Source organism: Netta rufina (genome assembly GCF_964035555.1).
Source record: "Netta rufina genome assembly, chromosome: 20".
Lineage (NCBI taxonomy): Eukaryota > Metazoa > Chordata > Aves > Anseriformes > Anatidae > Netta > Netta rufina.
Genome location: NC_140144.1, coordinates 1,727,123 through 1,753,236, shown reverse-complemented (window position 1 = coordinate 1,753,236; position 26,114 = coordinate 1,727,123). Strand labels below are relative to the sequence as shown.

The following is a 26,114-nucleotide window of genomic DNA, read 5'->3' as shown; positions in this document are numbered from 1 at the left end:
AGCAAAGTGGGCACCAGAGAAGACACATGCCTACCACAGACACGTGAGCAGTGCCAGGAGAGGGGACCCCATGGCTATGGCCATGCCCTCTCCTGGGTACCTGCTCGCTCCCCCAGGAGCAATGGGGCACCCCAGTACCACCTCCAACACCCTGCTCCCTCCCCAGGGATGCATCCTGGGTCTGATCCTGCTTCTTGGTGCAGCACCCATGACCTCATGCCACCCCACCACCCAGGGCTAGGAGCTGGCCAGGTCCAGGGACCATCTACACCAGAGGCTCCAGAAGATGGCATCCCACTCTGGTGGCAGCTGCAGCTGTGGGGCAGCTATGGGCAATGATGCCCCACTGTCTAGGAGTCTGTTGCAGTCTTCTGCGTGCCATGAGGTGGCATGGCTGGCCCCAGCATGTGTTCTGAAGGGGGGACAGGCTAGTTGGGCCAAGAACAGGCCAGCAGGACCAAGATCCAAGCCAACGGGGCCAAGACTGAGGCTAGCAGGTCCAAGACCTGCCTATTGCAGAAGGCCCACAGTGGAGCAAGCTTTGTGGTGATGTTGGGCAGGCCCGCTGGTTGCTCCATGGGGTGAGTGACCAACGGGAGGGTGCTGTTACCAGTTCACATCACAGCCTGCCTTTTGGTGCCCCCAGCTTCAATGCAGCAGCCCTGGCTCAGAGACCCCAATGCCCTCCTGCTGTGGAAGGCCCCATGAGTACATAGCATGCGGGGACACATTGCCTGGGGTCCTTGTAAAGGCGAGAAAGCAGTGAGGTGCTCTGTTTTGTGATGCTTGGCAGAGCCGCAGGCCCACACCAGGTCTCAGTTGGGCAAGGCTTGAGAGCCCATGGGGCTGGAAGGCCAGGCTGACCCCGGCCCCATGGGCTCTCCTGGCTAGCAAGCAAAAGATACAAACCTGGTGGCCTTGCTTCTTCCCTTTTCGTTGTCGGGAGTTTTAAAAATGGATTCTGCTCTGCAGCCCTGCAGAATGGTCCCTCAGGAGTGCCAGAGAGACAGGCTGGCACCATGGAGCCAAGACAGCCCTGGGAAGCTGCCACCCCACTCTGAACGTCCTAGCGCCCACCATCACCCGAGCTGCACAGCCTCTCCGCGGCACATCATCCCCACCGCCCCAGGAGGAGATGCATGTGTTCCCCATAGGCAGCTCCTGCAACTCGAATAGCACTCGCAGAGCTGACGTACTGCCATCCATCGCAGCCACCCACGCTACTGCAACCCCACAGAAGCCATGTGAGACGCATAAACCACACAGACACCTTCCGAGCCGGCACATTTCGTACAGACACGTAACGAGACGCACAGATCCCTTAGCCCCCACTGCAGATGTCATCAGCCCCCGCAGCCCCACTGCCAGCCCGCGGGCCCCCAGACACAGCACGACACACGTCCCATGTCACCGCCAAGCGAGGGCCCCGCCAGCATGGGGACGATGCCAGAGCTGGTCGAGAATCGAGGGGGTTCATGGAAAAGGTCACCTTTTCAGTGAAAGATCAGCCATTCCAAAACCAAGTGCTTTTTGGCTGAAAAAGAACCTAGTTTTTGGCCCCAAACGAACAAATGTAGGCCAAAGACAACAATATTTTTTTTTAAAGGAAAGTTGACATTTTCTACAGCAAGATTGCATTTAGCTGGAATCCTAATACTTAATTGAACAAAAAAAAAAAAAAAAAAAAAAAAAAGAAACCCAAAATTCTTCCAGAAAATCTTCCACCAGCCAGGGACTACAATATGAGCCCAGAAGCCCAGATTAGGTTGAAGTCATTTTTAAAGACATATTAAGTTCTTGTCTATATTTTCTTCCTGGTGTCATTTAAAGTTTTTGGTGCCTTCACTTCACTTCCATACCTTAACATGTTTGAGTCTCTTCTACGGTTAATATTGATTAATTTCTTGGCTTTATAATGTTTGGTTTGGGGATAATTGCACCATCCCTGTAACATCATTTACCCTAAATTACTGATATGTGCTTCTAGCATTAGTTCTACTTTAACATAATTTTGATATGACAGTTTTCTTGTTTTTTTTTTTCTTCCTTTTTTTTTCCTTTTTTTAATATTAAAAACTGCATGCATGAACTCTACACAAAAAAAAAAAAAAAAAGTAAATGCGAATGTTACCCTGTGATAACTGTGATTGGAGGAGATATGCTTTCAAACCCAAAGCCATGCTCTTGTATTGCAATTTTCCTGGCCAGCCCCCCCCAGATCACTTGGTGGTGTCAGTGTCTCCCAAAGCTGTGCAGAGAGGCCAGAGCACCCCCGCCCCCCTGTCAGACCTCCCCCTGCCACCCCACAGCCACGTGTACTGAGACACATGCACCCACACGCACACACGGCTTTTTTCCTGGTTGCGTCAGGCCGGTAGCACAGGGTATTTAACAAAGGACCTTTTCTTCTGCCCGTATGTGGGTTTTTTTTGTTACTTTTTTTTTCTTTTCATTTTTTCTCTGGAGCTCGTCCTTCAGCAGAGGCTGGCACCATCTCCTCTGGGTACCCGCCCAGCCTCTTCCCTCTCCAAGTCGTCTCCTCCCCATGGGGCTCCAGCCCCATCCCATGAGCTTCACTGTGGCAGCCAAGATTTTGGCAAAGAGGGGTGGCTGCACCCCTGTAGGAAGAGGCATGCTTTTAGTGGACCAGCAAAATGCAAGAAAAAGCTCCCCAGTGTGACAGAGCAATTTGTCTGAGCAAAATCACCAGGAGATGGCCAAGGTGTTGCCACTCAGCGAAGCAATGAGGAATTTCATATCGGCTCCATTTTGATAGTAGTTGGTCCCCTACATGAATGAGCAATCCCAAGAGTTGTTCCTTCAGTAGCAGTGTGTCTTCACCACGTGCACTGCAGGGATGGGACTGTGCTGGCTCCAGCCCCTGCCCCAGCAGCTCCCTGTTAAGGTGCTGGGGTCATTGTGAAGCAAAAAACCATGCAGATGAGCCCCGAGGAGCCCACGCCATGCTTCGGGGGCCACTAGACCTCCCTGCACAGGCTGTAAGGCCACACAGGGTAGCCACAGTGCTAGAGCCACCAGCAGCAGTGCAAGGGCCACAGTTGCTACCAGGAAGCAGAGGATGGGTTAAATCCTGTGAAATCCTAAAAACCAAGGAGTCTCTGGAAACCCAGCAAACCAGCAGCCCTCCTAGGTGCACGGCCAAGCCAATATAGAGGAGAGGATCCATGTAGCAGCAGGAGACCCACCGAGTCCTCCTGCCCAAGTTAGGTTCCCAAAGTGGTGGCAGATGCATTTGTGTCACCCATTTAGGGCTTGGAGCTAGGAGAGGGAGAGGAAGGACATATGGAAGAAGATAGGGAGGAAATAACTGCCCAGCTATAAGCCCCTGCCTGAGGAGGAAGGGCTTTTTTTTCCTTTTTTTTTTTTTTTCTTTTTTCTCTTTTTTTTTTCCTTTTTTTTCCTTTTTTTTTTTTTTTTTTCTGGATGGTTGAGGGGTTTTTCTGCTCTCCCTGCTTGCTTGCTGGTGGGACCGCTGCTGGGGAGGTCTTTCCCGGGGGTGTTGGCCGGGCCCCACTGCGAGGAGCGCAGAACCCCAGATCCAGGCCACGTCTCCAGCACAGGCTGCATTCTCACATTAGCTAGTGATGCTACAGCTAGTCACAAATCACCCGCACGGCACAGCTCCTCACCTGCATAGAAGGATAGTGAGAGCAGGGGCACTCGAGCAAGGAGGTGCAACACCCTGGCCTCAAAGCACAGCTTGAGCTGGCACCAGCCAGACCCTCCAGCCATGGGCGTGGCTGTGGGCTAGGCTGGGGGTTCACTGCTTTTCTCCTGTAGCCGTCCCCATGTAGGGACAGGATGGCTCCGCAGGCGACACGGCCGCCGTGCACTGTGCCCTGCTCCTGGGTGTCCTTCCCATAGGCCGCAGGGTGCTTGGAGAGCGTCTGCAAGGACCTCTGCACGAGCCCACACTGGGCAGGGGGCCTCAGCCAGCACCAGGTCTGGAGCCATTGCATCCACCCCAGAGACATCCCGTAGGGACACAGGGGGTGCAAGGAGGCGTGGGGGCGAGTGCCATGACTGCCTAACACTTCTCTCTCCTTGTCTGTGTATTTGTGTGTTACAGCAATACCATCCCACCGACATCACCGGCCAGCTCAACCTCTCCGACCCCTCCGTCAGCACTGTGGTGTGACCTGCTCCCCGGGGGCCATCAGCCCTTGCCCAACACAGTGGAAAGGCACAGCCAGGACTGCCTGTCAAGGGACACTGATGGGTTCTTCTGGGTGAGACGGGAGGAAAGCATCCTTCATCCATACACAGTGACTTCATTGTATATCTCCCTCCCTCCCTAGGCCTGCTGCCATATTCATGCCCCAAAATGCACGGCAGAACCAGGACAGGGTTTGGACTTCTCTGTACAGAGATAATCACTTCCAACCAGTGCTGTTGTTGATCAGTATTGCCACTGGCCAGCTACGTGCAAGGGGAAAGGACTTCAAAGGGACATGGTGCCTGCTCTCCCACAGTAGCAGGGAAAAGCTGGTGCCAGACTGCAAACCCGTGCTTCACCTCACTGGCTGCGTGTTCTCCGCAGGTGCATAGCTCCCGGAGCACCCAGAGCTGTGCTGGTGGAGCAGCCCATGTAGTTCGGCAGCCCAGGGACGTGCTTCTGCCGTGCCATGCTCCACCACCACCACAGCAGGGCTGGGAGATATGCGCTCTGCTCCTGGCCAAGGGATGAGCCCCCCGGTCCTCCTCTCCATCAGCCCCTGCTCAAAGCCTATGGTACAACTGAACGTGGTGCTCTGGAGCTCACAGCACGCTGTCATACAAGATCCTGGCTCCCCACATCTCTGCACACCAGCCATCCCCACGGCCTGGCCACAGCCAGCACGTAGCTCCCACACTACAGCCATCCTGGCCAGGAGACATGGCAAAACAGGTCCTGGCTCAAGAGGAGGTGACCAAACAAGACTGCCTGGAGCCCTCCTCCTGTGGGCACTGTGCCCACATGCCAGCCCCCCAGTCTCCCTCCAGGCAGGCACCACAAGTGGCTGTGGACACCCCAGGGCTGGGGAGCAGAAATCCCACCTGCAATTTGGTACCAAGCCCCAGCGTCGAGAACCACCTTCTCCTTGCTGCAGCCAAGCAGATGGGGCAGATGGGGCCAGCAGGATTTTTGGAGGGCAGCTGGGGTCTGTGAGCATCGTCCCACTGGCTGCAGTGGTTCCATCAAGTTCATCTTGCTCCAGCTGAGAAATCGAGTCCATTCGACTTTATACGTCAGTGTAACATTAATACCAAGTTTTTGCAAGAGCTCAGTAAAGTCTAGACTGGATCACGGGCTGGTTTTATTGCCTCTGTCTGTCTCTGCCTGCCGGCGGAGCTGGCTGGGAGCCCTGCGCTGAATCAGGGCCTCACCCAGCATTGCTGCAGGGCGCGCGAGCAGAAAAGGTGGAGGGATGGGGAGGGACGGAGCAGGGGAGACAGGAGCTGCAGGGAGGACTGGAACAGGATGTTGCTATTCGGGGCTGGCCAGCATGGGGCCAGACCTGGGCTGAAACCACCTAAATGCCAGCCCCTTGCAGCCTGGTTCTCACCCTCTGTCCAGAGGAAAACTGGGGTGAGGCCGCTGAGGACATGTTTCCCTGGCCACCCCTGGGTGGTGGCAGCAGCCATCTCCTCGCTGTGCCACCGGCTCCTGCAGGACCCCCCCTGCACCCACGTGCTCCGTGTGTGGACGAGCAGAGTGATGGGCACAGCAGCATCCCCAGTGCCCATCCCCATCCCCTCCAAGGCTTTTTCTTTGTGATGCCCAGTCTGTGGCCACGATGGCTTCTTCAGCTTTGAGCCCTCGGGCAGGACAACTGTCCCCCTGGGAGGAGCAGGCAGGGGCAGCAGGGCTCAGGGGATGACGGAGGATGACAGGCAAGGCCCTGGCTCCACATGGGAAGCCCAGGCCTTCTTGAGCAGGCCCACATGCACACTGGGCTGTTCTCTGTCTTGGAAATAAAGATGAGAGCAAGTCACAACATTTGATTTATTCTCTTATTTAACCTCCACTGAGAGCTTGCCAACAGACACATTGACCACATCTCTGGCCTGTACCACAGCTCTTGCACAGGCATGAGATCATTTCTATGCCGCAGGAGCTAACGGGGAGGTTGACACTCATGGCTGTCTCATTATGGCTCTTACTGCCTCGTGGTGGGTAGGAACTTGTGCCAGAAGGGACTGTTGGGGGTTGACCTCTTCAACCCAGCTTGTACTTTCCTTTGCTGCATGGAAGCTCTGGAGTTCCCTCAAAGCACCCAGAGATCCTCAATTGCACAAACAGGCCTATGGAGAGCTTTGTGACACAACAAAAGTCCTTCTGGAGACACAGAAAAGGCACTGAGAGGCTTTGGGGCACCAGAAGGCACCCAGAGACTCATGGAGTTCACCAAAAGGCACAGGGAGGTAAACGGTGCACCCTGAAATGCACTCAAGAGCCTTGGGGAGCAAAGGGGCAGGAGAGGGTGAGCCAGAGGAAAAGGATCAGCAGCCCCCCTTGGGAAGGGGCTGTGCAGGTCTGGGGGTGACCTGAGGGAGCCTCCTGAGGCGGGGAGCAGTGCTGCAGCGGGGCCGAACTGGAGGTGGTGGGGCAGAGCTCAGGGATTCCTCAGGGCCCCAGGGAGGAGCAGGAGCACTCTGCAGGAGCAGGGAATCCGTTCACTGCTCCACAGGGAAACCTTCACAATAGCTGGGTGCAGGCCCTGCCCAGGGCTGGTGGTCCTGCTCAGTGCCCCCTGCAGAGAAGGGGTCTTCTACAGAAGCGGGGTTCCTTGCGCAAGTGCTGGTAAATGACCACGATGCAGCCCATCAGGGTGCAGAAGATGATGCTGGCCAGGAAGGAGGACAGCCCGAGGAGCAGGAAGGTGGCATAGTGCTGGGCAGACAGTGGGGTCTCCTGGCACTGCCAGAAGGACTCATTCCTGAAGGCCATGATCGGGTATGTGCTCAGCTGCTCCGGGAACATGCACTGGAGCGAACTCTCCTCTGGAAGAGAAAAGCAGTGGTGGTGGGCACAGGGGGCAGCTGGGTGCCAGGGACAGGAGGACATGGGGCAGGTCTGTATGGGACAGAGCGGGCCAGGGCAGGAGGACAGGGACTGTGGTGCCACATTGGCCGAGATAGCCCAGGGCAGGGCACAAAGGGCACAGTGAGGGTCCAGGACTCGCATATGTCCTGCGCCTCGGGGAGTGGGATGGGACAGGGAGCTGGGCGCAGTGCTGGGCAGGACATGACAGGGCAGGAGAGGAAGGGGCAGGCAAGGCAGTGGGGTTGGCTCCCTGGGGACAGGCATGGGCAGCAGTGAGCAGCCAGCCTGGAGATGCCACAGAAAGCCGCCCCAGTGCAGGCAAGAGGCACGGGAGTGGGTGGCAGCAGAGGGAGAGACCCCCGCTGGCAGAACTGCTTCTCGCCAAGGCTCACAGAGGAAGAAATGCAGGATCAGACCCATTCTCCTGATGGCACTGGGGAAGGGGCTGGAGGAACTGAGTCCTGGCCAAGTCAGGGGTGATGCCCACCCCTCAGGTGCCCATTGCCCGTCACCCCTTGCCCTCCCTGCGGCAGGACTGGTGCCTCTGCTGGGGACAGCGCTGTGTGCCGTTACCCAGTCTGCCTCTGCAGGAAATCCCTGCTGGTGACCAGAAACCAGCCACCAGCCACTGGAGGGTGGCACCAGGAACCAGACCCAGGGAAAAATCCACCCAAGTGGGGCTGGCTTCTGGGAAACCTTGCTGCACCCACAGGGACCCCATCCCCACAGACCCATGGCCTGGCAGCAGTTGGGGATGACGAGCAAGGATGGAGCAGGTGGGGGCTCGGAGCACTCACCTGGCACTTTGTCCCTGTTGTGACCAAGCCAGCGCCAGAGGGGCAGGATGCTGCAGGAGCACACCCAAGGGTTCCCATGCAGGAAGAGCTCTTGGAGCTGGGGCAAGGCACTCAGCACCCCAGCCCCCAGCTCCTCCAGCCTGTTGTGGCCCAGGTTGAGCGTGGCCAGGCTGCCGAGAGGCAGGAAGCTCTCGGGGCTCAGCGTGGCCAGGTAGTTGTTGCTTAGATCCAGCTCCTGCAGCGCCCCGAGCCCCACCAGCGCCTGCCTGTGGATCATCCCCAGTTGGTTATGGGGCAGGCTGAGCCGCAGCAGCACCGGCAGGGAGGGGAAGGAGCGTGCCCTGAGCACAGCGATGAAGTTGTAGCCAAGCAATAGGGTGCTGGTGTTGGTGGGCAGGCGCGGCGGCACCTCGTGCAGGGCGTGCTGGCGGCAGTCCACGTCCCCTGCCAAGCAGCGGCAGGCGGGGGGGCACGCAGGTGCGGGCAGCGGGCACAGGAGGAGCAGGAGGGCCAGCACGGTGCTGGGGCCCCTCCACACGCCCATGGCTTCCCACCCACGCAGAGAGGGCTCCCCGTCCTCCAGTATCAGGGTTCCCCCGGGGACAGGGTGCCCAGCACCCCTCGCCTTGCCCAGCTGCTCGATCCTGCCCGGCACCCTTGGGTGCGGTGAGCGGGTGGACACACACAGCTCCCGGTAGCTCTGTGCATTCCCCACCGTGTGCTGTGCGGGGTGGAGCTGCGCTTCTCTTAGGAAATATTTTTGCAGTGATGCCTGCCCTGGCAAGGTGTGGCTGTGCCCTCGTCCCTCCCCCCTCCAGGCATCGCTCCAGCCAGGTAAGCAGCCAGCTCCGTCCAGCCCGCAGTTAGCTGCTTGTGGGCACCGCAGCCTGGGGAGGTGGAAAAAAACAAACACCTCCTGGCCTTCATCCTCCCCACGGGGCAACCTGCCATGCACAGAGGACCCAGGGCCGCGTAGCTGGCTGGGATGGGACAAAGCTTCAATCATACTGTTGGCAAGTCTAATGCTGTCCCTGCCATGCCCAGAGGTTCTTGGTGGGGAGCCCTTGGCCAGGTTCTCTTTGCCCCTAGCAGGAGACCACAAGTGAGAAGGGTTGGGATGTGACCCCCACCCAAGAAGGCATGACGAAGGTAACTGTGCCGGGCTGCTGCCACCTGAAACTTGCTCGGCCTGGCCTTGGCGTGGCAGTGCCGGCACTGGAGGGCTCAAAGTCTGCCTCCACCCTGTTTACACCTGCTCCTGTTTGAAAGCCCCGCAGCAGGAGCTGCAGAGGGGAGGTGCCAGCCCTCCCTGTCAGGGCTCCAGGGACCCCAGGGGACCAGAGGACCTCATCCCACCCTGCCCAGTGATGGAACAGGGGTGCTCTTGTGGCTCCTTTGCCTCTTGGGACTTGGGGCACCCCTGCCCCATGGCAAAGAGGCTGAGAGGCAGCAAAGCAGCGTGTGCCTGTGCCCCCAGCCAGATCCCGGATGTTCCCAGACCCAGGAGCAGGCAGACCGGTTTATTAATAGCCTCCAGAGGAGCTTTGGTTTGTTTATCTACCCTGCGGCAAACTCAGTTTGCTGCATTAATCCCCATCTGGAAATAATTCAGAGGAATCCTCCAGTCCAGCCCAGCCCCACAGGGCTGTGCAGCTCCAGCTCACCCGCAGCACCCCAGGCTGTATGGGGACACAAATTCTCAGGGTCCCAGTGCACTCAGAGGTACTTTGTCCACTGTCGTTTTCGTCATTTTTGAAGTGCAAAAATTGCCAAGGAAAAAAAAAAATGCTGTGAAAAACAAGGTCATTTACAGATTTTGTGCTCAGAGAACCCAGGAGGCTGTGAAGCAACCCAGCACCCTTCTCTCACTGCCACTCTGCTGCACACCCCGTTGGCACATGGCAGAAGAGGGTGGCGGGGTCCTGCAACCCAGCAGACCCAGTGTCCCCACCACTGTCCCTTCTCTTGCCCCACGAAGTTCTCTGCAGGGTACCAGGCTCCTGGCACCCCCAGCAGCTCAGCCCTTTGAGGCCCTGTCAGTGCCCTCTTCTCTGGGCAAGGGACACAGCACCTGCAGGTCTCCGTCCCCATGCACTTCTCCCCGTGGCGATGCCTCCCCGGAGGAGGTTTGGGGCTCCACAGCCCAGCACAGCCCCAGGGCCAGCACCGGCCCTCAGCATCCCCTGACCTAGCGGGGGCTGCCAGAGCAGTCCCCATGGCACGGGCAGGGGGAGGGAGTCAGGGTGCCCAGCCATCGTGCTGTGACCATTCCCAAATGCAGAGGCAGAAAAACTCCGGAGCTCGGCCACTGACTGCTCATAGCACAGCTCTCCAGCTTGCTCCTGGCGCTGAAGGGTTCCAGGGTGGTGGCAGAGACCAGGAGCTGTGGCTGGGGAGCCGTGGGTCCTTGCTGCCTTCCACCACCAAAGGGCTGGAGCCAGGTGCTGGGGTGAGCACAGAGCCTCGCCAGCAGGATCCTGGCAGGATGGGACCCATCTCCTCCTGGGGGCACCAGCACCGGCGTGGTGAGACTGCAGCTCTTTCAGAAGCAGCACACTCGGTGCCTCCAGGGCTTTGCAATCTCTGCTGGGGACACCTTGCTGGGGGGTGGGCTCAGCTCCCACACAGCCCCTAGCATCATCCTCACCACCACAGTTCCCTCAGGGTCCCTGTTCCCAGGGATTGTCCCTCACAGGAGCACAGCACAGCCTCTGCTCAGGCAGGTCTCCATGCCCAAACCTGCGACAGGGACGGTGAGCCCCTGGGCAGCATGAAGATGGAGGGGAAGGCACCTTAGGACTCCAGGACAGCTTTTTTCACATCCTTGAATATTTTAAGTTATTGCATTTTTCCACATAATTAGAGATCTGAGGCTGGCAGGTGCCAGCACCATGGCAGGAAGGAGTCCCCACAGCACACCATGCTCATGCCAGCCCCCTGGGCACCCCTGCCTCTGCCCTGGGGCATCCCTGGAGCCTGCTCTGCTTGGGCACAGCTCAGGGCTCTGACTTTTTTACGGCATGTGACACCAAGTGGCAGAACTGTGAACGGGCGCTGTGCACAGCGTGGGCACTGTGCACGGCAAGGGGACAGCTGAGCACCAGCACACAGGGTCGTGAAATCACCGCGGTGCCTGACACGGGGATGTTGTAAGAGCTCATGAATTGCACGGAAAATGGATGCAGAAGCTGGACTCTGAGGAAGGATGGACTCTGCAACCCCTCTCCTCCCAACCCAAGAACTGTATTAACATTACCCTCGTGCACCCCTGCCTCCCCCCCCCCCCTCCATTTTGCCTCTGCTAACCCCATATGGTGCTGGAGTAAAACAGCTGGAGGCCAGATCAATTCAAAGAGCTGGAGCCATGAGCTGTGGTCCCCAGTGACCCTGTCATCCTCAGTTTTAACTATTCCCCTGCCCCACAAAGCCCAAGTTTCTCATGCAAATGGCCAGTAGAGCAAACACTTAAAGAAAAACAATTGGACAAAGCAGGTCACTTCTCCCTGCTCTGGGGGCAGGGCTTTCCCTGGGCTAGCATGAGGCTGACTTAACAAATACAACCAACAGGTGCAGCACAGCAGGTGTTTAATAGATGTGTTGGATACTCCCCAGAGCATCTCTGCATTGCTGCGCTGTGCCAGGCTCCTGCACCCCCTGCCTTGGTGAAGGTGTCCCCATCACATATCTGCATGCACAGGAAAAGCTGGGCACCAGCAAGCCCTGGGTCAGGCACCAGAGGACACCCGTGATGGTTGTACCAGGTTTTGGAGTTGTCAGGATGAAGGGTGGAAATATCCTCATCCCCTCCTATTGCACCCTAAATCCCAGCAGGATAGAGAGCAAACCCCGAAAAAGCTGAATCCCTTCCTAGGCTACGGGGACAGCCCCACCACAACCGTCCACACATGGGCCTGGGGCATGGCATGGCATGGGGTCCCCAAATCGTGAGACCCTGGCAGCTCAGTATGTGATGATCCACTGAGCCATGCCAAGCCTGCCCACATGCTGCTGTCCCCATGTCCCACAACTCAGCTCTCAAAATCTGCCGTCACCCCGCAGCAGATGCATGGCCGGCAGCAGCCGCAGCGTGGGAAGGGGGCCTGGGGCACCGCATCTTGGCACAGCCCCGACGGCTGCTGCGTGATTGCTGGCTCCTTGCACGAGCCCTTGGTGGCCGTGTCTGGCAGGGACCGTCCAGCCACCCGGGGCTGCTCCTTGTCAGCCTTGACGGCGAGGAAGGTGGCCAGGTCGAGGTCAAGCATGGTGACGCCGCCGCGTGGTGTGGGCGTATTTTGGCGGCACTGCGGGCAGGGGATCCAGCGCTGCTCGTTGGCGACAGCATCCAGGCGCTTGAGGCAGGTCTGGCAGAACGTGTGGCCGCAGTACAGCCGGCGTGGCAGCCGGCTGCACAGGTCGTAGGAGGAGTAGCAGATGATGCACTCGACCCTCTGGCTGCCCTGGCTCGGCGTGCACGAGTTCGCCTCAGTGCGTGGCCCCATGTCCTCGGCCCTGGGGCTGCCACCAGCCTGGGACATGCTGGGAGGGGAGGGGAGGGCAGGAGGAGATGTCAGCCCCATGGCTGGGGCAGGGAGCAGGGTGTGGGGTGCTACCTCCACGTGCAAATTTCAAGGGAGATGGGGACCAGTCACACGCCGTGGGGGCAGTAGTGGGTTGCTGGAGGTATCAGGGTTCCTGCCCAACAGCCCTGCGTGCCCTGCAGCCAGCCCTGCCCCTCTGGGGTGAACCCCATCCAGGGGGATTCCTTATCCCAGCGCCACCCTACATGGCTCTGCTGAATGCCCCTTCCCTCCCACAGGGGCTGGGGGCGGCCAGGCCTCACCTGCCTGCCCAGGGCTGTGGGGGCTCTGGGCCAGTGGGCATCATGGGGTGGGAAGAAGGTAGGAGCAGCAACCTGAGGGCCAGGCCATGCAACCTTCGTGCCAGCCTTGGGCACCAGCCCGTGGATGTCAGCAGCAGGGGGCAAGCATGCAGGCTGGTGGGAAGGAGTCCAGTGACATCTCAGGGTACCCTCCAGCATGTCTGCAACCCTCTCCAAGGGGCCACCAGGACCCCACACCTTCCCCACTGGTGACCTTGAGCAATTTGGTTGGTGTGGGCACCCACTTCTCCCCCCAACCCTGTTCCCAATCCCTACCTGGGTTGCTGTCCTCCCCAGGACCTCAGGGGAGATGGCAGAGGGGCTGCAGCATCCCAAGGGGCCGTGGCAATCCTGGGAGCAGCATCAGGCTCCCAAGCAGCTCCCTGCCAGGTCCCAGCAGCCGCGGGTGGCTGCACGGTGGGAAGGGGCTCACCTTTCAGGGGCAGGCACGCTATCGGATCTGCTGCTGGGAAGCCAAGCCTGGGAGATTGAGTTACAAGTGCCTGGATAACAAAGACCTCCGAAATTGAAGCCCTGCCTCCCTCCCTGGGAGTGTTCATTAGCCACCCGCTCTGCCTCATTAGCAGAAGGCTCTGTCCCTGCAAGGTCGGGCGTCACCGTGTGTGGACATCAGCTGTGCCCGGGCAGCAGCGGCGGAGACCTCCCTGTTTTGGCCACCACGTTTGGGCAGATGTCGGCCAGCAGAAGCCTGACCACTCTGCAGACTCCCTGGGACATGCACAGCCAGCACATCCCCAGGTGGCCCGGGCTGCGGGGACGGCTGTGACCCATGGGTGAGGACACAGCAAGGGTCCAGGCTCGGGGGAGCTGGAGCTGGCAGGGGGGCACCAAGGCTGCAGCCTGTCGCGTGGCTCCAAGGGGGCAGCACCCACGTGTGGGGCGGTGCAGGGGGACGGGGACCCTGTTCTGTGCCTGGGGGTGACAGCTGCGAGGGAAACCAGCTGGGGTGTGAGGGGGGCTGGAGCTGGGAGAGGTGGGGGAAGGAGTAGGGCACCCAAGCTGTCCTCGACCTCCAGTGCCTTGCTGACCGTGGAGACGGGGGTAAAGACCACAGCACAGCACAGCGCAGCACAGCTCTTTGCTGGTGGCAGCAGCTCAGAGGGGCTTGGTGCCTGCAGGCTGACCGGGATCAGGGTGACACTGCGGCTCAGCTTCTCCAAGAAAGCCACCAAATCCATGTCCATGCCCTGTTCCTGCTCTTCCTCCTGGGGCTGCAGAATCTGGCATTGAGGTCCTCGGCTCTGCTGGGGACGATGCTCATCAGCAGGTAATGCTGGGGAGATCCCGGCACCCCCCGGTGACACCCACAAGGTCTGTGCTGATGCATGACCCAGGGGTGGCGGCAGGCAGTCCCCGCAGCACCAGCCCCTGCACGACCCTGGGGCCAGCAGCGATGTCACAGCCCCAGCAGGGAGGGTGCTCAGAGCAGGGAAAGAGGCTTTGGGGGACGAAGCCAGGATCCTGGAGGACAAATGCCTGGGCCGGAGCGCGCAGCACTTCTGCCTGCGAGCAGGAGAGGGCAGCAGGCAGCAGAGCAGGCAGGAGCGGGGTGCCACGCTGTCCCCACGCTGTCCCCACGCTGTCCCCACGCTGCTGGAGCTCCTTGGCAGAAAGAGGCAGTGGTTTGTGGCCGGACACCGAGTGCCTCACCGGGACTCTGCGGAAAAGCTCAACCCTGACCCTGTGCAGGGCAGCAGAGCTGGCAGCACAGCAGCTTCGGGCTCGCTATCTCGACATGCTCCATCACAAGTGTCCCAGGCAGCACCCGGCAGGTGGGACCCCACTGCCAGGGACCAGGGGCAGGACATGGGGTGGCACAAGGTACCCAGGGGACCCTGCAGGCTGGCAGCATCTGTCCCCATGTGTGCTGGGGCAGGGCTGGGCACACAGATGGCACTGTGACTTCCATCCAAGTCCGATGTGTCCAGGGATGTCCACGCATCCGGATGCCTCTGGATGTCCCACATGTCCCAGAGCTGGCAATAAGTCATTCTCCTGTCCAAAGCACCATCATGGCCCAGCTCACTGGCCATGCAGTAATGTGTGCAACCCAACAGGCATCATTTGGGGCATATGAAGTTAAACCCAAAACCACTACACACGTGGGGGTGGGCTTGTTTGTGTGCACACCCAGGGTACCCATGGCACTGCCTGGTGAGGAGGGGTAAGAAGGGGCAGAGTCATGGACCTGGCACAGGAACCTCCTGAGGTTCCCCAGGGAGAGAGGTGCAGAGTCCTTCCCCCCGGGAAGGAAAAAACACGGCCCCAGGACGTGCTGGGGGCACCCAGCTGAAAGCAGCCTGGCCAGAAGGGCCCTGCTGGGCACCAAGCTGACCCTGAGGCAGCAACCGGCCCTCCCTCGGGACAAAGAAGGCAGGGAATGGTGCCCTGGGCTGCATTAGGGAAAATAATACCCACAGGTGGGGGGAGGTGATCCTTCCCCTCTTTCAGCACTGCTGAGTCCACCCCCTGAGGGCTGGGTCCCACTCAGGACTCCCCAGAACAAGAGACCTGGAGCAAGTCCCCCAAAGGGCTATGGAAATAAGCAAAGACCTGGAACCCCTCTGCTGTGAGGAGAGGCCGAGAGAGCTGGGACTGCTCAGCCTGGGGAAGGGGAGGCTCAGGGGGGAACTCATCAGTGCCTAGAAATGTTTGGAGGGAGCCCGCTCTCATCAGTGGTGCCCAATGCCAGGACAAGAGGCAGTGGGCACAAACTGGAGCACAGGAGGCTCCCTCTGAACACCAGGCAGCCCTTCTATGCTGTGCAGGTGACAGGGCACTGTCACCAGCTGCCCAGAGAGGTTGTGGAGTCCCCTCCTTGGAGATCTTCAGGGCCCTGCTGTTGGGCACCCTGCTCCGGGAGGCCCTGCTGGGGCAGGGCTTGGACCAGAGGGACCCAGAGGTGCCTCCAGCCTCAGCCGTGCTGTGATTTTATGAAACCAGGACACATGGGACCAGCAGGCAGGGCTAGATTCGGGTAGGGGAAGCCCTTGCGTGGCATGGGCACACCAAGTAGCATTGCTGCCTGAAACCTGCTTGGCTCCACCTGCCCTGCAGAAACAGGTGAATCTGGACATAGGGGAAGGCGTAGCTGCAATCAGCAACAACAAGAGGGTGGGAAAAGTGTTTTTCTGTTCCCAGGGCTTGGCTACAACCCTGGGACCTGCAGGAACCTTTGGTACAGCAGGGCAGGGAGAGGCACCATAAGGAGAGTGCAAAGGTCCGGTCCCGATGAGCCAGCGCTGTGCATCACCACCGACACCCCACCCGCAGGAGACAGCAGCCACCCCGCACCGCCCTGCACACATGGGCAGTGCCCGTGGGACCCTGCACGAGCATCACCCAGAGCCCAGCGTGTCCCTTCTGGGGTCTGCCCCCCCTGTGCCCTCCCTGTCCCCCTGCTCCCAGCCTTGCCGCTGCCTCCGGTTTAATCATTGCCCGGGGGCTGGCAAGGAGCGCTGTTTGCTGCCTTCCCAAGGTTATGCAGAGCGAAGGGCGGTGGTGACACCGGGTGCTGCCAGCGGGTGCTGTGCCCTGCCCAGCACATCTCCACGTCACACCCACGGGCACCAGTTTCAGCCAGGGCCATGTGCCACCGCCTTGCTACCACGTCCCTGCCCAGCCCGCGCTGAGGGTGGGCTCTGAAATGAGGAAGGGCTGGCATCTGGGACAAGGAGCCCACAAAAGCAAACACGGGGTGAATCAGCTTGTCTCTGTGTCAGCACTGACAGCGCTCCAGGCAGGGCAGACAAGAGAGCTCCTTGTGCAGCACAGGCTGCATTGGGGCTGCGTCCCTGCCAGCGTCCCCCTGCCAGAGGCAACCCCCCCTCCCTGCCAGCCGCCAGCACGGGACCTGGGCCAGGTGGAGGAGCCGAACTCCTGCACCTCTGCCAAGCCTCTGCCTCCCTGGCCCAGAAAATCTCAGGGGCTGTGGGAACCCCAAGGGGTGGTGGAAACCCCAAGGGATGGGTGGGCTCCTGGTGCTGGTGGGTTCCCAGTGCTGGTGGGATCCCCAGGGGTCACAGGCAGCCCAGGCAGTGCCACAAAGCCCCCCCAGCACCCAACTGCCCCATCCAGGAGCCCACCCCTTCCCCAGCATCCCGCAAAGCCAGGCACTCTCCTTCCAAAGGACGGGAGGGACAGCATCCAGCTTGGCAGGGTCAGGCCAAGCCCCAGCCCCCGTCCCCAGGCTGGCAGCACCGTGCCATACTGGCAATGCCTGGGTGAGGGGATGCTGGAGGGGGCTGGCAGCAGCAAGATGGGGAGCTCGAGGCCCCTGCTGCTGCTGCAGTCAGCAGTGGAGGAGTTAAGCCCGGTATTGGGGAAGAGAACGCCTCGTGCACCCCCCCACAGCACAATACAATGCACAGCCCTGCTGAAGAGGCAAGAAGTAACTCAGGAATCCCGGAAAACCCGGGCCAGAGGGAAGAGGCATACCTTGGCAGGGCAGGAGAGGGCAGTAACTTTATTTGTGGCACGCTGAAGTCATCGGATCACACCCGCGCTCTTTCCAAGCCCCTGCAGATGAGGCCGTTCCTGCAGCCGCCGCGGTTGCTTACGCAGCTGTCACTTGGCAGCACGACGGCCGGGGAACGCCAGCACAACGGCCGGCTTGTTCCAGCCCCGCCGCGCCAGTCCCAGCCCAAAACCGAGTCCAGAGCCACCCCAGATTGCTGCAAAGAGGCCAGCGGGCTCCACGCTCGCTTTTCTCACTGCCAGGGGGTTGCAGAAGGCCGAGGATGGGGATCCGCAGTGGGCGCTTCAATGGCACGGGTGGGCCTGCACACCCTGACCGCGAGGAAGGCACGGGACTGGAGGGGGTCCTGGCATCCTGACAGCAGGCCCCTGAACGCCACACCATCAGGTGCTGCCCTGGAGTTCTGCCTGGCACCCTGCCACACTTTGTCCTTCCTGTCTCCTTCCCTCCGTCTGGCGGGCAACGTGGTGAAGAGGAGCAGCCACGCACCCAGAGCTTGGCGCAGGGCGTGCAGCAGCCCCATGACACTGCATGGGGGCACTGCTCGAGGAGGGGAGGGGTCCCCGTCCCAGCCGGGGACATGTCCCTGACCCTTCTCCATGGGTTTTCCAGCAAGGGTGGACTAGCCAGCTCAGTGTGGAGGCTCGCAGACTGCTCCAGTCCCAATGTAGGCACTCCTCGGTGGCATCTGTGTTGGCACACATCATCCCCAGGATCCCTGGGCCTCCATGGAGTGGGGGGGACCCATCCTTCTCCCCCACACCCCACTCTGGGCTCCAAGGAGCCAGCAGGTGCCCATCACCAGTGTAGCTGGCGGCAGAGCTCATGGGTGAAAACCAGAGGTGAGTCCAACCGGTGCCACCTCCCAGCTGCCAGAGCAGGTGATGGGGCAGCTCCCTGGGGTGCCTGGGCTGGGTGCCCCCCCAGCACGTCCCACACGTCCCCTTAGGAGATGATACAGCAACACTTTCTGCAGCAGGGGCAGAACTTGCGGCAGCAGTTCCCCCCACCAGACTCGTGGCCTTTGGGTGGTTTGTCCAGGGTGACAGTGTAGAAGGAGTCAGGTGAATCCCCATTGGGCATCTTCATGCTAGCATAGGGGTTGTAGGGCCGGGACCACGACTTCCCCGTGGAAATGGTCTGGTTGTCACAGCTGCTGGCATGGTCTGCCTGCTCCTCTGCGCTGTACACAGGCACGACGGCGGGGTTGGCGATCACAGTGGGCGAAGCAGGCTCTTCCTTCAGGTAATGAGTGATGAAACTCTGCTGGAACTGGGACCGCGGGATGTTCACGCTGGCATAGGGGTTCTCCAGGGTGACACCGCGATCCATGTCCCCGTCCCTGCTGGCTGGCAGTGCTCTCCCCACCTCCTGTGAGAGACAGAGATGAAGCTAAGGCATGGGGGGACCATGGGGTGGCCCCACTAGTTTGGGAGCAGGGTGCTGAGCTGTGCTCACCCCTCCCTGGCAGCCCCAACAAGCGACCCGTATGTGTGGCCCTGCAAGCAGGGGCAGCAGAGACAGGCAGGGGCCAGGGGCAGGCAGGGTGCTGGGGCTGTGGGTAGTGCAGGAGCTTCTGGGGGGAGCAAGCCTGGGACGAAGGGGGGCACTGGAGGGAGGGGAGCGGGGGAAGGACAAGAGGCAGGGGGGAGAGCGAGGGAAACGGACGGGGGGGGGGAAGCGAGAACCGGGGCGGGGAGACTGGGACAGGGGACGGGGGGTGGCACCGCGGGGCGCGAGGACGGGGAGGGGGCGGCGGGGCAGGGGCAGGGGCTGCGGGGGGCTCCCGGCACTCACCGAGCCGCGCGGCTCCGGCCGGCTGCGGGGCGGCTCTGCCCCGGCTGCGCTTCCTTCTGCGGCGGCGGGGCTCGGCTCGGCTCGGCTCGGCACGGCCCGCCCCGGCCCGCCCCGCCCGGCCCCGGGCAGGGACAGGGACAGGGGCAGGGGCAGTGCCGGGGGGGCACCGCACTCCCTGTGCCCTGCGGGGGGCACCGGGCGCCGGGCACCGGGCACTGCTTGGGCAGCGGGAAGGGGACACGGCGCACCTGCACCCCCCGGCACCCCCGGCCCACCCCCCGCCAGGCTCCCGCTGCCCCCAAGCCCTCCCCCAGACACCCAAGTCCCTGCAGCCCAGGGGTCCCGCAGCCCCTGCCTGGCTGCGTCCCGCCTGCCCAGCGCAGACCCAGCCCCTGACACCCCGATGCCAGATCCCCAGCGGGATCCCCCCCCTGCCTGGACCCCCGGCATCGATAGCAGCACAAACCAGGGGGGCTGGACCAGAGCCCCCAGCCTGGGCCTGTGTGTCAGCTGGGGACACCGCAGCTCTGCAGTGTGATGTTGGCTGTTGTGGGAGTCCGGACCAAGAGTGAAGATGCGGATTTGGGGCATCCTCCACCTGAGAGCAGGCAGGGGAGCCCCCGTGCGAGCCCCAGCCCCAGCCCTGCTCTAGGGTGAGAGTTTTCAGAAGACGCCATCTGAAAACCCAGCCCAGAAGCCAAGCGCCGTTGCCTTAGGGCTCTGCTCCTGCCGTATTCTCACTGCCACAAAGCCCGTGTCCCTGTCCCCCCGGACACCCGCTGTGCCCTCTGAGGGACTGCAGGCAGGGCAGCGCTGCCCCCAGACCCCGGGGCTCCTTGTGTCCCAGCAGCAGCACCAGCGTGGGACATGTCACGGGGATGTGGCACCACCACAGCTCCCCTGCTGTGCCTGGCACACCGTGTCCCTGCTGCCAGGTGCTTGTGGCAGGGGGGGTCCGCGGGGTACCCTGCCTGTCCCCAGGCGAGGGGCGCAGGTCCCGGCCCGCAGCCGGGTGGTGGCCGAGCACCCGTGGGGTGGGACGGGGACACCGGGGGTCCCCAGCTCCGTGTCCCTGCTGCGTGATGTTGCTGTGGCCACCGTGGGGACCCGCGCCCTTCCTGCCACCCAAACGGCCCGTGCCGAGCCCCGGCCTCCTCCCACGGTGCTGGATGGGGCCGTGCCCGTGGGGCTGGGGGACGAGCCCCCCCTCCCCCCCTACTGCTGCTGAACCCTCGGGGACACGAACTACGTTTCCCACAGCACTTTGCAAGGGGAGCCGCCCCCTCCCGCGGCTCCGCGGGACCAGACTGCGCTTCCCAGCCGGCTCCGCCGGGGAGAGCCGCCCAGGAGAGCCCCGCAGCGAGGGGCTGGGGTCGCCCGGCCCGGCCCGAGCCGCTGGTCCCGGGTGAGTGGGGGCGCGGGGCCGGCGGGGGGAGACGGGGCCGACAGTGGCAGCGCGGTCCCCAGGGGTGCGGGGTCTGGGATCGGCTTCGGCAGAGCCTCCCCCGGCCGGCTCCGTGCCTCAGTTTCCCCAAGCCCGAGCACCGGGAGGAGCGCGCCCCGCGCACCCGGCCCTCGGGCCCCGGGGGGGGGGAATCGCACTCCCGTGGCAGGAGGGCAAGAGCTGCCGGACCCCCCCACGGCCCCTCCGACCCCGGCTGCCAGTCCCGGCTTGAGCTGTGTCCCCAGAGAAAAACGACTGGATTTTGATTTTTATTTTTTTTCACATAGAAGGAGGCTTTAAAAATAAAATATAATAAGAAGAAAAAGGCAGCGCCCCCGGAAGAAAAGCCCGGCCCGACCCGCGTGTCGCTGCCCGCCCGGGCGGTGTCGCTGCGGCTCCTCCGCAGTGGCGGGGCCCGGCCCACGCGCGGCCGCGCTCACGGGTGGGCTCCGCTGCCGGCACCCGCTGCCCGGGCCCCTCCGTCCTTCCTCGCCCAGAGGGTCTCAAAAGCGCAGCTCCTGCTGCAGGCGCCTCGGAGGTTAGGGGGCAGGGTTCCGGGGAGGTTTTGTGGTGGGTTTGGACGCCGCCACCCCGCTGTGCCGCCGTGGCCCCCACGGCACCCGGGGGGACCCGGCCCCACACATCTCGCTGTGTGCAGCCTCCGGCACCTGCTGTGGCCTCGTCTCTGGAAGCCCCTTCCTGCCCTGGCTGCTGCTCTCCTCCTCCAGAACTTTGCCTTTCCAGCCTCCATTTACTGACAGCCAGTTTGATCTTGTGCCAATGGTGTCTTCATTAACTGCAGGCCAAGCTGGAAGGGTCCCCAGCAAGACGAGGGCTTCAGGCTTCTGCAGAAAGTGGGGGGCGAGGCTGGGGCATGCTGGCCCCAGGAGGGACTAATATCCCCCAGTTCATCCCCACTGCTGTTGGCCCCGGGAAGCTGAGCCCCCTTGGCTGCATAGAGATGGGCAGGGGCTGCGTCCTCAGCCCCGGGAGCTTTCCCAGAACATCCCCATGCTTTGCCCTGGTCACACCACCTCCAAAATCCTTGCGCGCTCTTGTGCACAGACATGTCCACAATGGTAGTATAGCTCCAGGATGGGTTGGTTGGGATTTGGGTTAATCTGAGTCCTGTTGCAGGGAAAAGGAACAGGAGCAGCTACAACATCTGTGGACCCAACAGGATCCATACTAGACCAAGGTGGCCACCAAGGCAACTCTCTTCTGCTTGTGAGTACTTGGTCTGCTGCCTAAAGCCAAAGCATCCCAGAGCTTGATGGATTCAGGGTCACAGCAGCATCCCCCCTTGCTCCCCAAAGCTTTCCAGCCCCATGCCATCTTCAGGAGCTTCAGCCCCCTTCTGCCACATCTCAAGCACTGCGGCTGGGGAGCCCTGGCACAGCCTCAGCACAGGGCTGGAGGCACCAAGGAGGGCTGGGCTGGGCAGGGTGTGTGCAGACCCAGTGCTCCAGGTTGATGCGTTTTATGAGAGATACTTGGGTGTGAAAAACTCCCTCAAAGGGACGTGGGGATGAACAGAAAGGCTCCCCACGGTGCCCCTTCTGTGGTGGAAGACCATGGGCCACTGTAGGGCGCAGACGTGCTCAGTGGTGAAGCATCTGCTGTGCCAGTTTCTCCTTGTTTTCAGCACAGGGAAGATTACAAAGGCGTGGGGTTTGTCCCTGCCGTGATAACACAGCCTGGTGCTGCACTGGTGTTTGCCTGTGGGATGTTTGTGCTTCACTGCGAGGTCAGATAGGGACTGGAGGGGATGGTTCTTCCTCCCCTGTGCTCTTCTGACTCGTGCCATTTCAGGCTGCTGTCCCCAGCTCTTAAATATTAAACCTGTCCTCGTGGCGTTGGGACCGAGGTGTACCTTGTGATAAGACATGGAGCACTCTGTGCTGCCTTTGCCCCTCTCTGGGGCTCTGTTCAGGGTGCAGGGTGAAGGCAGGGGCTTAGACCATTTCCAAGCGACCTGAGGATTTTACTCCTCAACACCTCCCTTATTTACCCCATTTCTGTATCCATGTCATGGGGCTGTGCTCCCCCATGAGGTTGCTGCTACCTGGAAGCAGCAGGGCTGAAGTCCTGAGCCATCCCAGGGCTTGCTCATCCTCTCAGAGGCTTTTTGTCCCATCTCTGCCCCAGGGACTTCACCCTGTCCCGGTGGGTCTGGGGGGTCCATAGGAGGAGTTACAGCTGCTCTTGCTTTCTTCTGGCAGATGCTGGGGACCTGGCAGAGGAGGAGGTAGAGGCTGCGGTGCACCGGGGGACCACATGGACATACGGCTGGGGACAGAGCAAGGTGACAGTGACAACCCCTTGCCACCGTGGGACCTCAGGGGCCGTGAAGAGAGCTCTTATCCCTGAAGCATTCCCATGGCAGAGAGCCCTATAAATGCCAAGGCACAGGAGGGGCTTTGTGCCCCACACCAGCTCAGACACTGCGGACCCCCACGGGTCAGTGCCCCAGCTGGACCCTCCTCTGGCACCGGAGAAATCGGGCACCTCGGGAACGGGGGTTTATGTGCAACGGGGTGGGGACAGGGGATACACGTGGGAGAGGGAGGTTGGCATCACAGGCAGTCATCAGCACTTGCTAAGGTTAAACTGACGGGACCACTTGCCCTGGGTGCTCGTGCTGTGCCCTGGGACCTCCTCCCGTCCCCATCCATCACTGGGAGCATCATGGCATTGCTCACACCTGTGCTCAGGGCCGGCGGGGTGGACAGGACAGACAGCCCTGCACCAGGCAGGCACGCTGCCCCCACTGCATCCTGATGGCAGGAGGGGGCTCGGGGCTCACCTGTCCCCTGGCAGGGGACGACGGGCACCGGCCCCAGGAGAACTGCACTGACCCTGGTGGAAGCAAACCAGTCCTTCAGCCACAGTGTATTCCCTGGGAGGGCACTACAGGGGGGTGAAGGCCTGAATCTGTTCTGTGTAGCTTTCAACTGCAACATTCCCTTCTCCTGTTCCCAAAATTGGTCCATCCTGCAGCAGCCACAGGCCGTGGCAGAGTCCTTCAGCATTTGTCCGGCCAGCGCCGGGCATAGGGCAGACACAAAGCCGGGTGAGCCGCCACTGGCCCTGGAGCTGCAGCCATGTCTGGAGTCTGGTGTTCAAATATTTAATTTGTTCACAGGATACAACTCTGAACTGAGCTAGGAGAGCCATGTCTGGGTTCCTTGGTGGCAGATAAGCCAGACTGAGGTTGTGGCTGGGCTGGCAGCTGGTGGTTGCTTAGGAACTGCACTTGCAGCAAGCAAATGAGTGAGGCAAAATAACACCTAGCTGTTTGTCACTTCAAAGCAGCGTTGTTTCCCACAGTTGTCTGTGGGGAAAAGAATTTCAGCAGAAAAATGCAACTGGAAGTTAGGAACTACCCAAGACGTGGCCTGTTCGGGGTGAGGTGATGGGGAGAGAAGTCCCCTAACGGTGTCACAGCACTCACAAAGATGCACCAGCTCCATGCATGCTTTCTCCAGTATGCAAGGATACAGCAAGCAGTTTGAGGGGAGAAAAAGCCACAGCTAGCAGAGCCAAAGTACAAAAACTTGGGGCTGCACAAAATGAGGAAGCTCAAGTGCAACCCAAACAAGAAGGCAGAGCCGTGGAAGGGGGCCATGCACCGTGTTCCCAGCAGGGTCTTGATGTCCCCATCATGGGCAGCCAACAACTGGTCTGGAGCCTGCAGGTGCTGCAAGGACAGAAGTGTTCCCGGCCATGGGACATGCAGGGCATGGCTCCACCGACAGCCACCCACCGCCTGCAAGCCCCGGTGGGTGCAGCATGGGGTCTGGCTCCGCACGCCACCTTTTATGCCACCGTTCTGCCCATGTCACAAAGTGCTGGTCTCAGCATCTCCCGCAGTTCCAGCCCCAAAAAGGTTTCAGTGGCCATGGCAGAGCACCCGCAGTGCCCAGTCCTGTGTTACCAACCGTGAGCCTGACAGGATTTTTTGACTGATAGCAGCGATCTCAGAGGATGCCTCAACTTGAGCCTCAAGGACCTTCACACAAGATTTATTTTGTTAGCCCCGGAAGGTCCCACCGCAGGGACAGACATTTCTGACCCAAGGCTCTCCAAGACCCAATGCAACACCAACAGCCATACCTGTCAAGTGTTTCCCTCCTGCTCCCGGGGCCATGCAGTGCCACGGCATGGACACAGCAGGGTGACTGAGCTCCTCTCAGCCCACCCATAGCAAAGGATGATAATAAGGGGGGAAAAACACTTTGAAATCAGCAATGTGCTGGGAGACAAGAAGCACACCAAGGAGTTCCCTTGCAAATGGTGACTTCTTGCCACTGATTGGTGGACTGGAGACTTTTTGGAAGCTAAAGAAAGATTGAGGGTGGCCCAGGGGGTGGGAGTGGGGTGCACTGGGGGGGTGGCAACTGCAAAGGGGTTGGTGCTGGTGGGGGTCAGTGGGGTGTCCAGTGAGCCGGGAGGTGCTGGGGAGAGGACTGGTGGTGCAGCAGGGAGACACAGAGAGCACAAACCAGTACACAGGGACAGAGCTGCCAGGGAAATGGGATGTGGGGGCTCATGGTGGCTGCAGGGGCTCTTGGTATGTCTAAAGAAGAGCCCTCAGATGCACTTGTGTCTCCTCAAGGATGGGGCAAGCATCACCCACAAGCATCAGCCACACCACCAGGCTGCAAAGCCCCAGCACAACTGTGGCCCCTCGCACCTATCAGCAACACCAGCGTCCTGGTGGAAAAGAGCAGCAAGGTGCAAAATCCAGATCCCCTGACACAAGGCCCAGTGTCCCTACAGCCATGCCACATAGCTCAGGTGCCGTTTGCGTGTGTGCAGCTGCAGCCCCGAGTTGCTTTGCTCCATGTGTGATTCCCATGGCAATCCGTGAGTTTTCTCACAAACCGGGCTTGCCCTGCAGCAGCAGCACATCCCCAGAAAGGGCTGACAGCTCCCCAGAGCACACAAGATCCCTCAGCAGCTCTATCCTGCTGATGTGACATCTGAGCCACCCCACCAACCTGGGAGTGGGGGACAGGGACACTGGGGCATGCAAAATGTTCCGTGCAGATGTACGTCCAGGGTACTGTGCTCTGTGCCTGTACAGCAGGGGCCGGTGCTGGGCACTCCCGCAGCTCCCCAGCTGTAGCCGTGTGCCTGCAAGAGGCAGCCACGGCCTTGCAGCAGTGTCCCTGGGACTGCAAGTGTGCAAATTCACAGCTCCTGGTGCACTCGGTGTCCTGCAGGCTGTGTGTTGTGTGCACAGGGATGCTCATGCCATGGCTGCACAGCCCAAAGCTTGTGTAGATCAAGCCCTGCTCTGCCCAGCCAGGGGATGCTTGTGCTCCTCGAGGATGATGATTCAGACAATCCTCTGGCACAGCTGCAGTCGGCGTCACAGGGGTCAGCTGTGCCTGGGTGGCTGCCGGGGTGTCCCCGAGCTCATGCCGGCCGCAGGGACCAGGCAAGGAGCCGGCTCCCTTATCGCCCTCCTGCACTCGCCCGCCGCCGCTCTCCCCCATGGCTCCTGGCCCAGCTCATGCAGGGGCTTGGCAGCAATGGGAGGGAAGCTCACATTGTGGCTGCCCACTGCGGCCGGGCTGCAGGAGAAAGCAAGGATTTCCTGGCCTGGAGCAAGTCCTTCCCGTCCCCTCCCTGCTGCAGGGGCT

The 26,114-nt window shown here is 60.9% G+C and overlaps 4 protein-coding genes across 7 annotated transcripts in view; 1 reads left to right on the top strand and 3 right to left on the bottom strand.

The window, feature by feature from the left end:
- Nucleotides 1-4,159, top strand: part of GRIN1 (glutamate ionotropic receptor NMDA type subunit 1) — a gene marked incomplete at both ends in the record, with an annotated part of 33,181 nt that extends 29,022 nt beyond the window's left edge. For 3 of the 4 annotated variants that reach the window (XM_084299255.1, XM_084299254.1, XM_084299253.1), the window contains one exon: nt 4,091-4,159. In XM_084299255.1, the coding sequence (XP_084155381.1) occupies nt 4,091-4,159 (69 nt within the window). Of the gene's footprint in view, nt 1-972; nt 1,177-4,090 lie in introns of those variants that run through there. The other variant, XM_084299252.1, reaches the window with a different exon arrangement.
- LOC311217298 (uncharacterized protein) lies at nt 341-19,072 on the bottom strand. The gene is made up of 3 exons (XM_084299256.1): nt 19,020-19,072; nt 17,183-18,593; nt 341-412 (listed from the first exon to the last, which is right to left on the bottom strand). The coding sequence occupies exon 2, from the start codon at nt 18,552-18,554 to the stop codon at nt 18,168-18,170; it is 387 nt and encodes a 128-aa protein (XP_084155382.1). The 5' UTR covers nt 18,555-18,593; nt 19,020-19,072; the 3' UTR covers nt 341-412; nt 17,183-18,167.
- Nucleotides 6,746-8,510, bottom strand: LRRC26 (leucine rich repeat containing 26; the record flags this gene model as incomplete). Its single annotated transcript, XM_084299257.1, has 2 exons — nt 7,846-8,510; nt 6,746-7,005 (listed from the first exon to the last, which is right to left on the bottom strand). Exons 1-2 carry the CDS (start codon nt 8,387-8,389, stop codon nt 6,746-6,748), a joined length of 804 nt encoding a protein of 267 aa, XP_084155383.1. The 5' UTR covers nt 8,390-8,510.
- Nucleotides 11,874-12,380, bottom strand: RNF224 (ring finger protein 224; the record flags this gene model as incomplete). The annotated part of the gene is made up of 1 exon (XM_084298953.1): nt 11,874-12,380. The coding sequence occupies one exon, from the start codon at nt 12,378-12,380 to the stop codon at nt 11,874-11,876; it is 507 nt and encodes a 168-aa protein (XP_084155079.1).
- Nucleotides 19,073-26,114: the final 7,042 nt, after the last annotated feature.

What these genes read in the sequence shown, in the direction of transcription:
- LOC311217298 (XM_084299256.1), bottom strand. Translation starts at nt 18,554, where the DNA reads ATGGATCGCGGTGTCACCCTGGAGAACCCCTATGCCAGCGTGAACATC.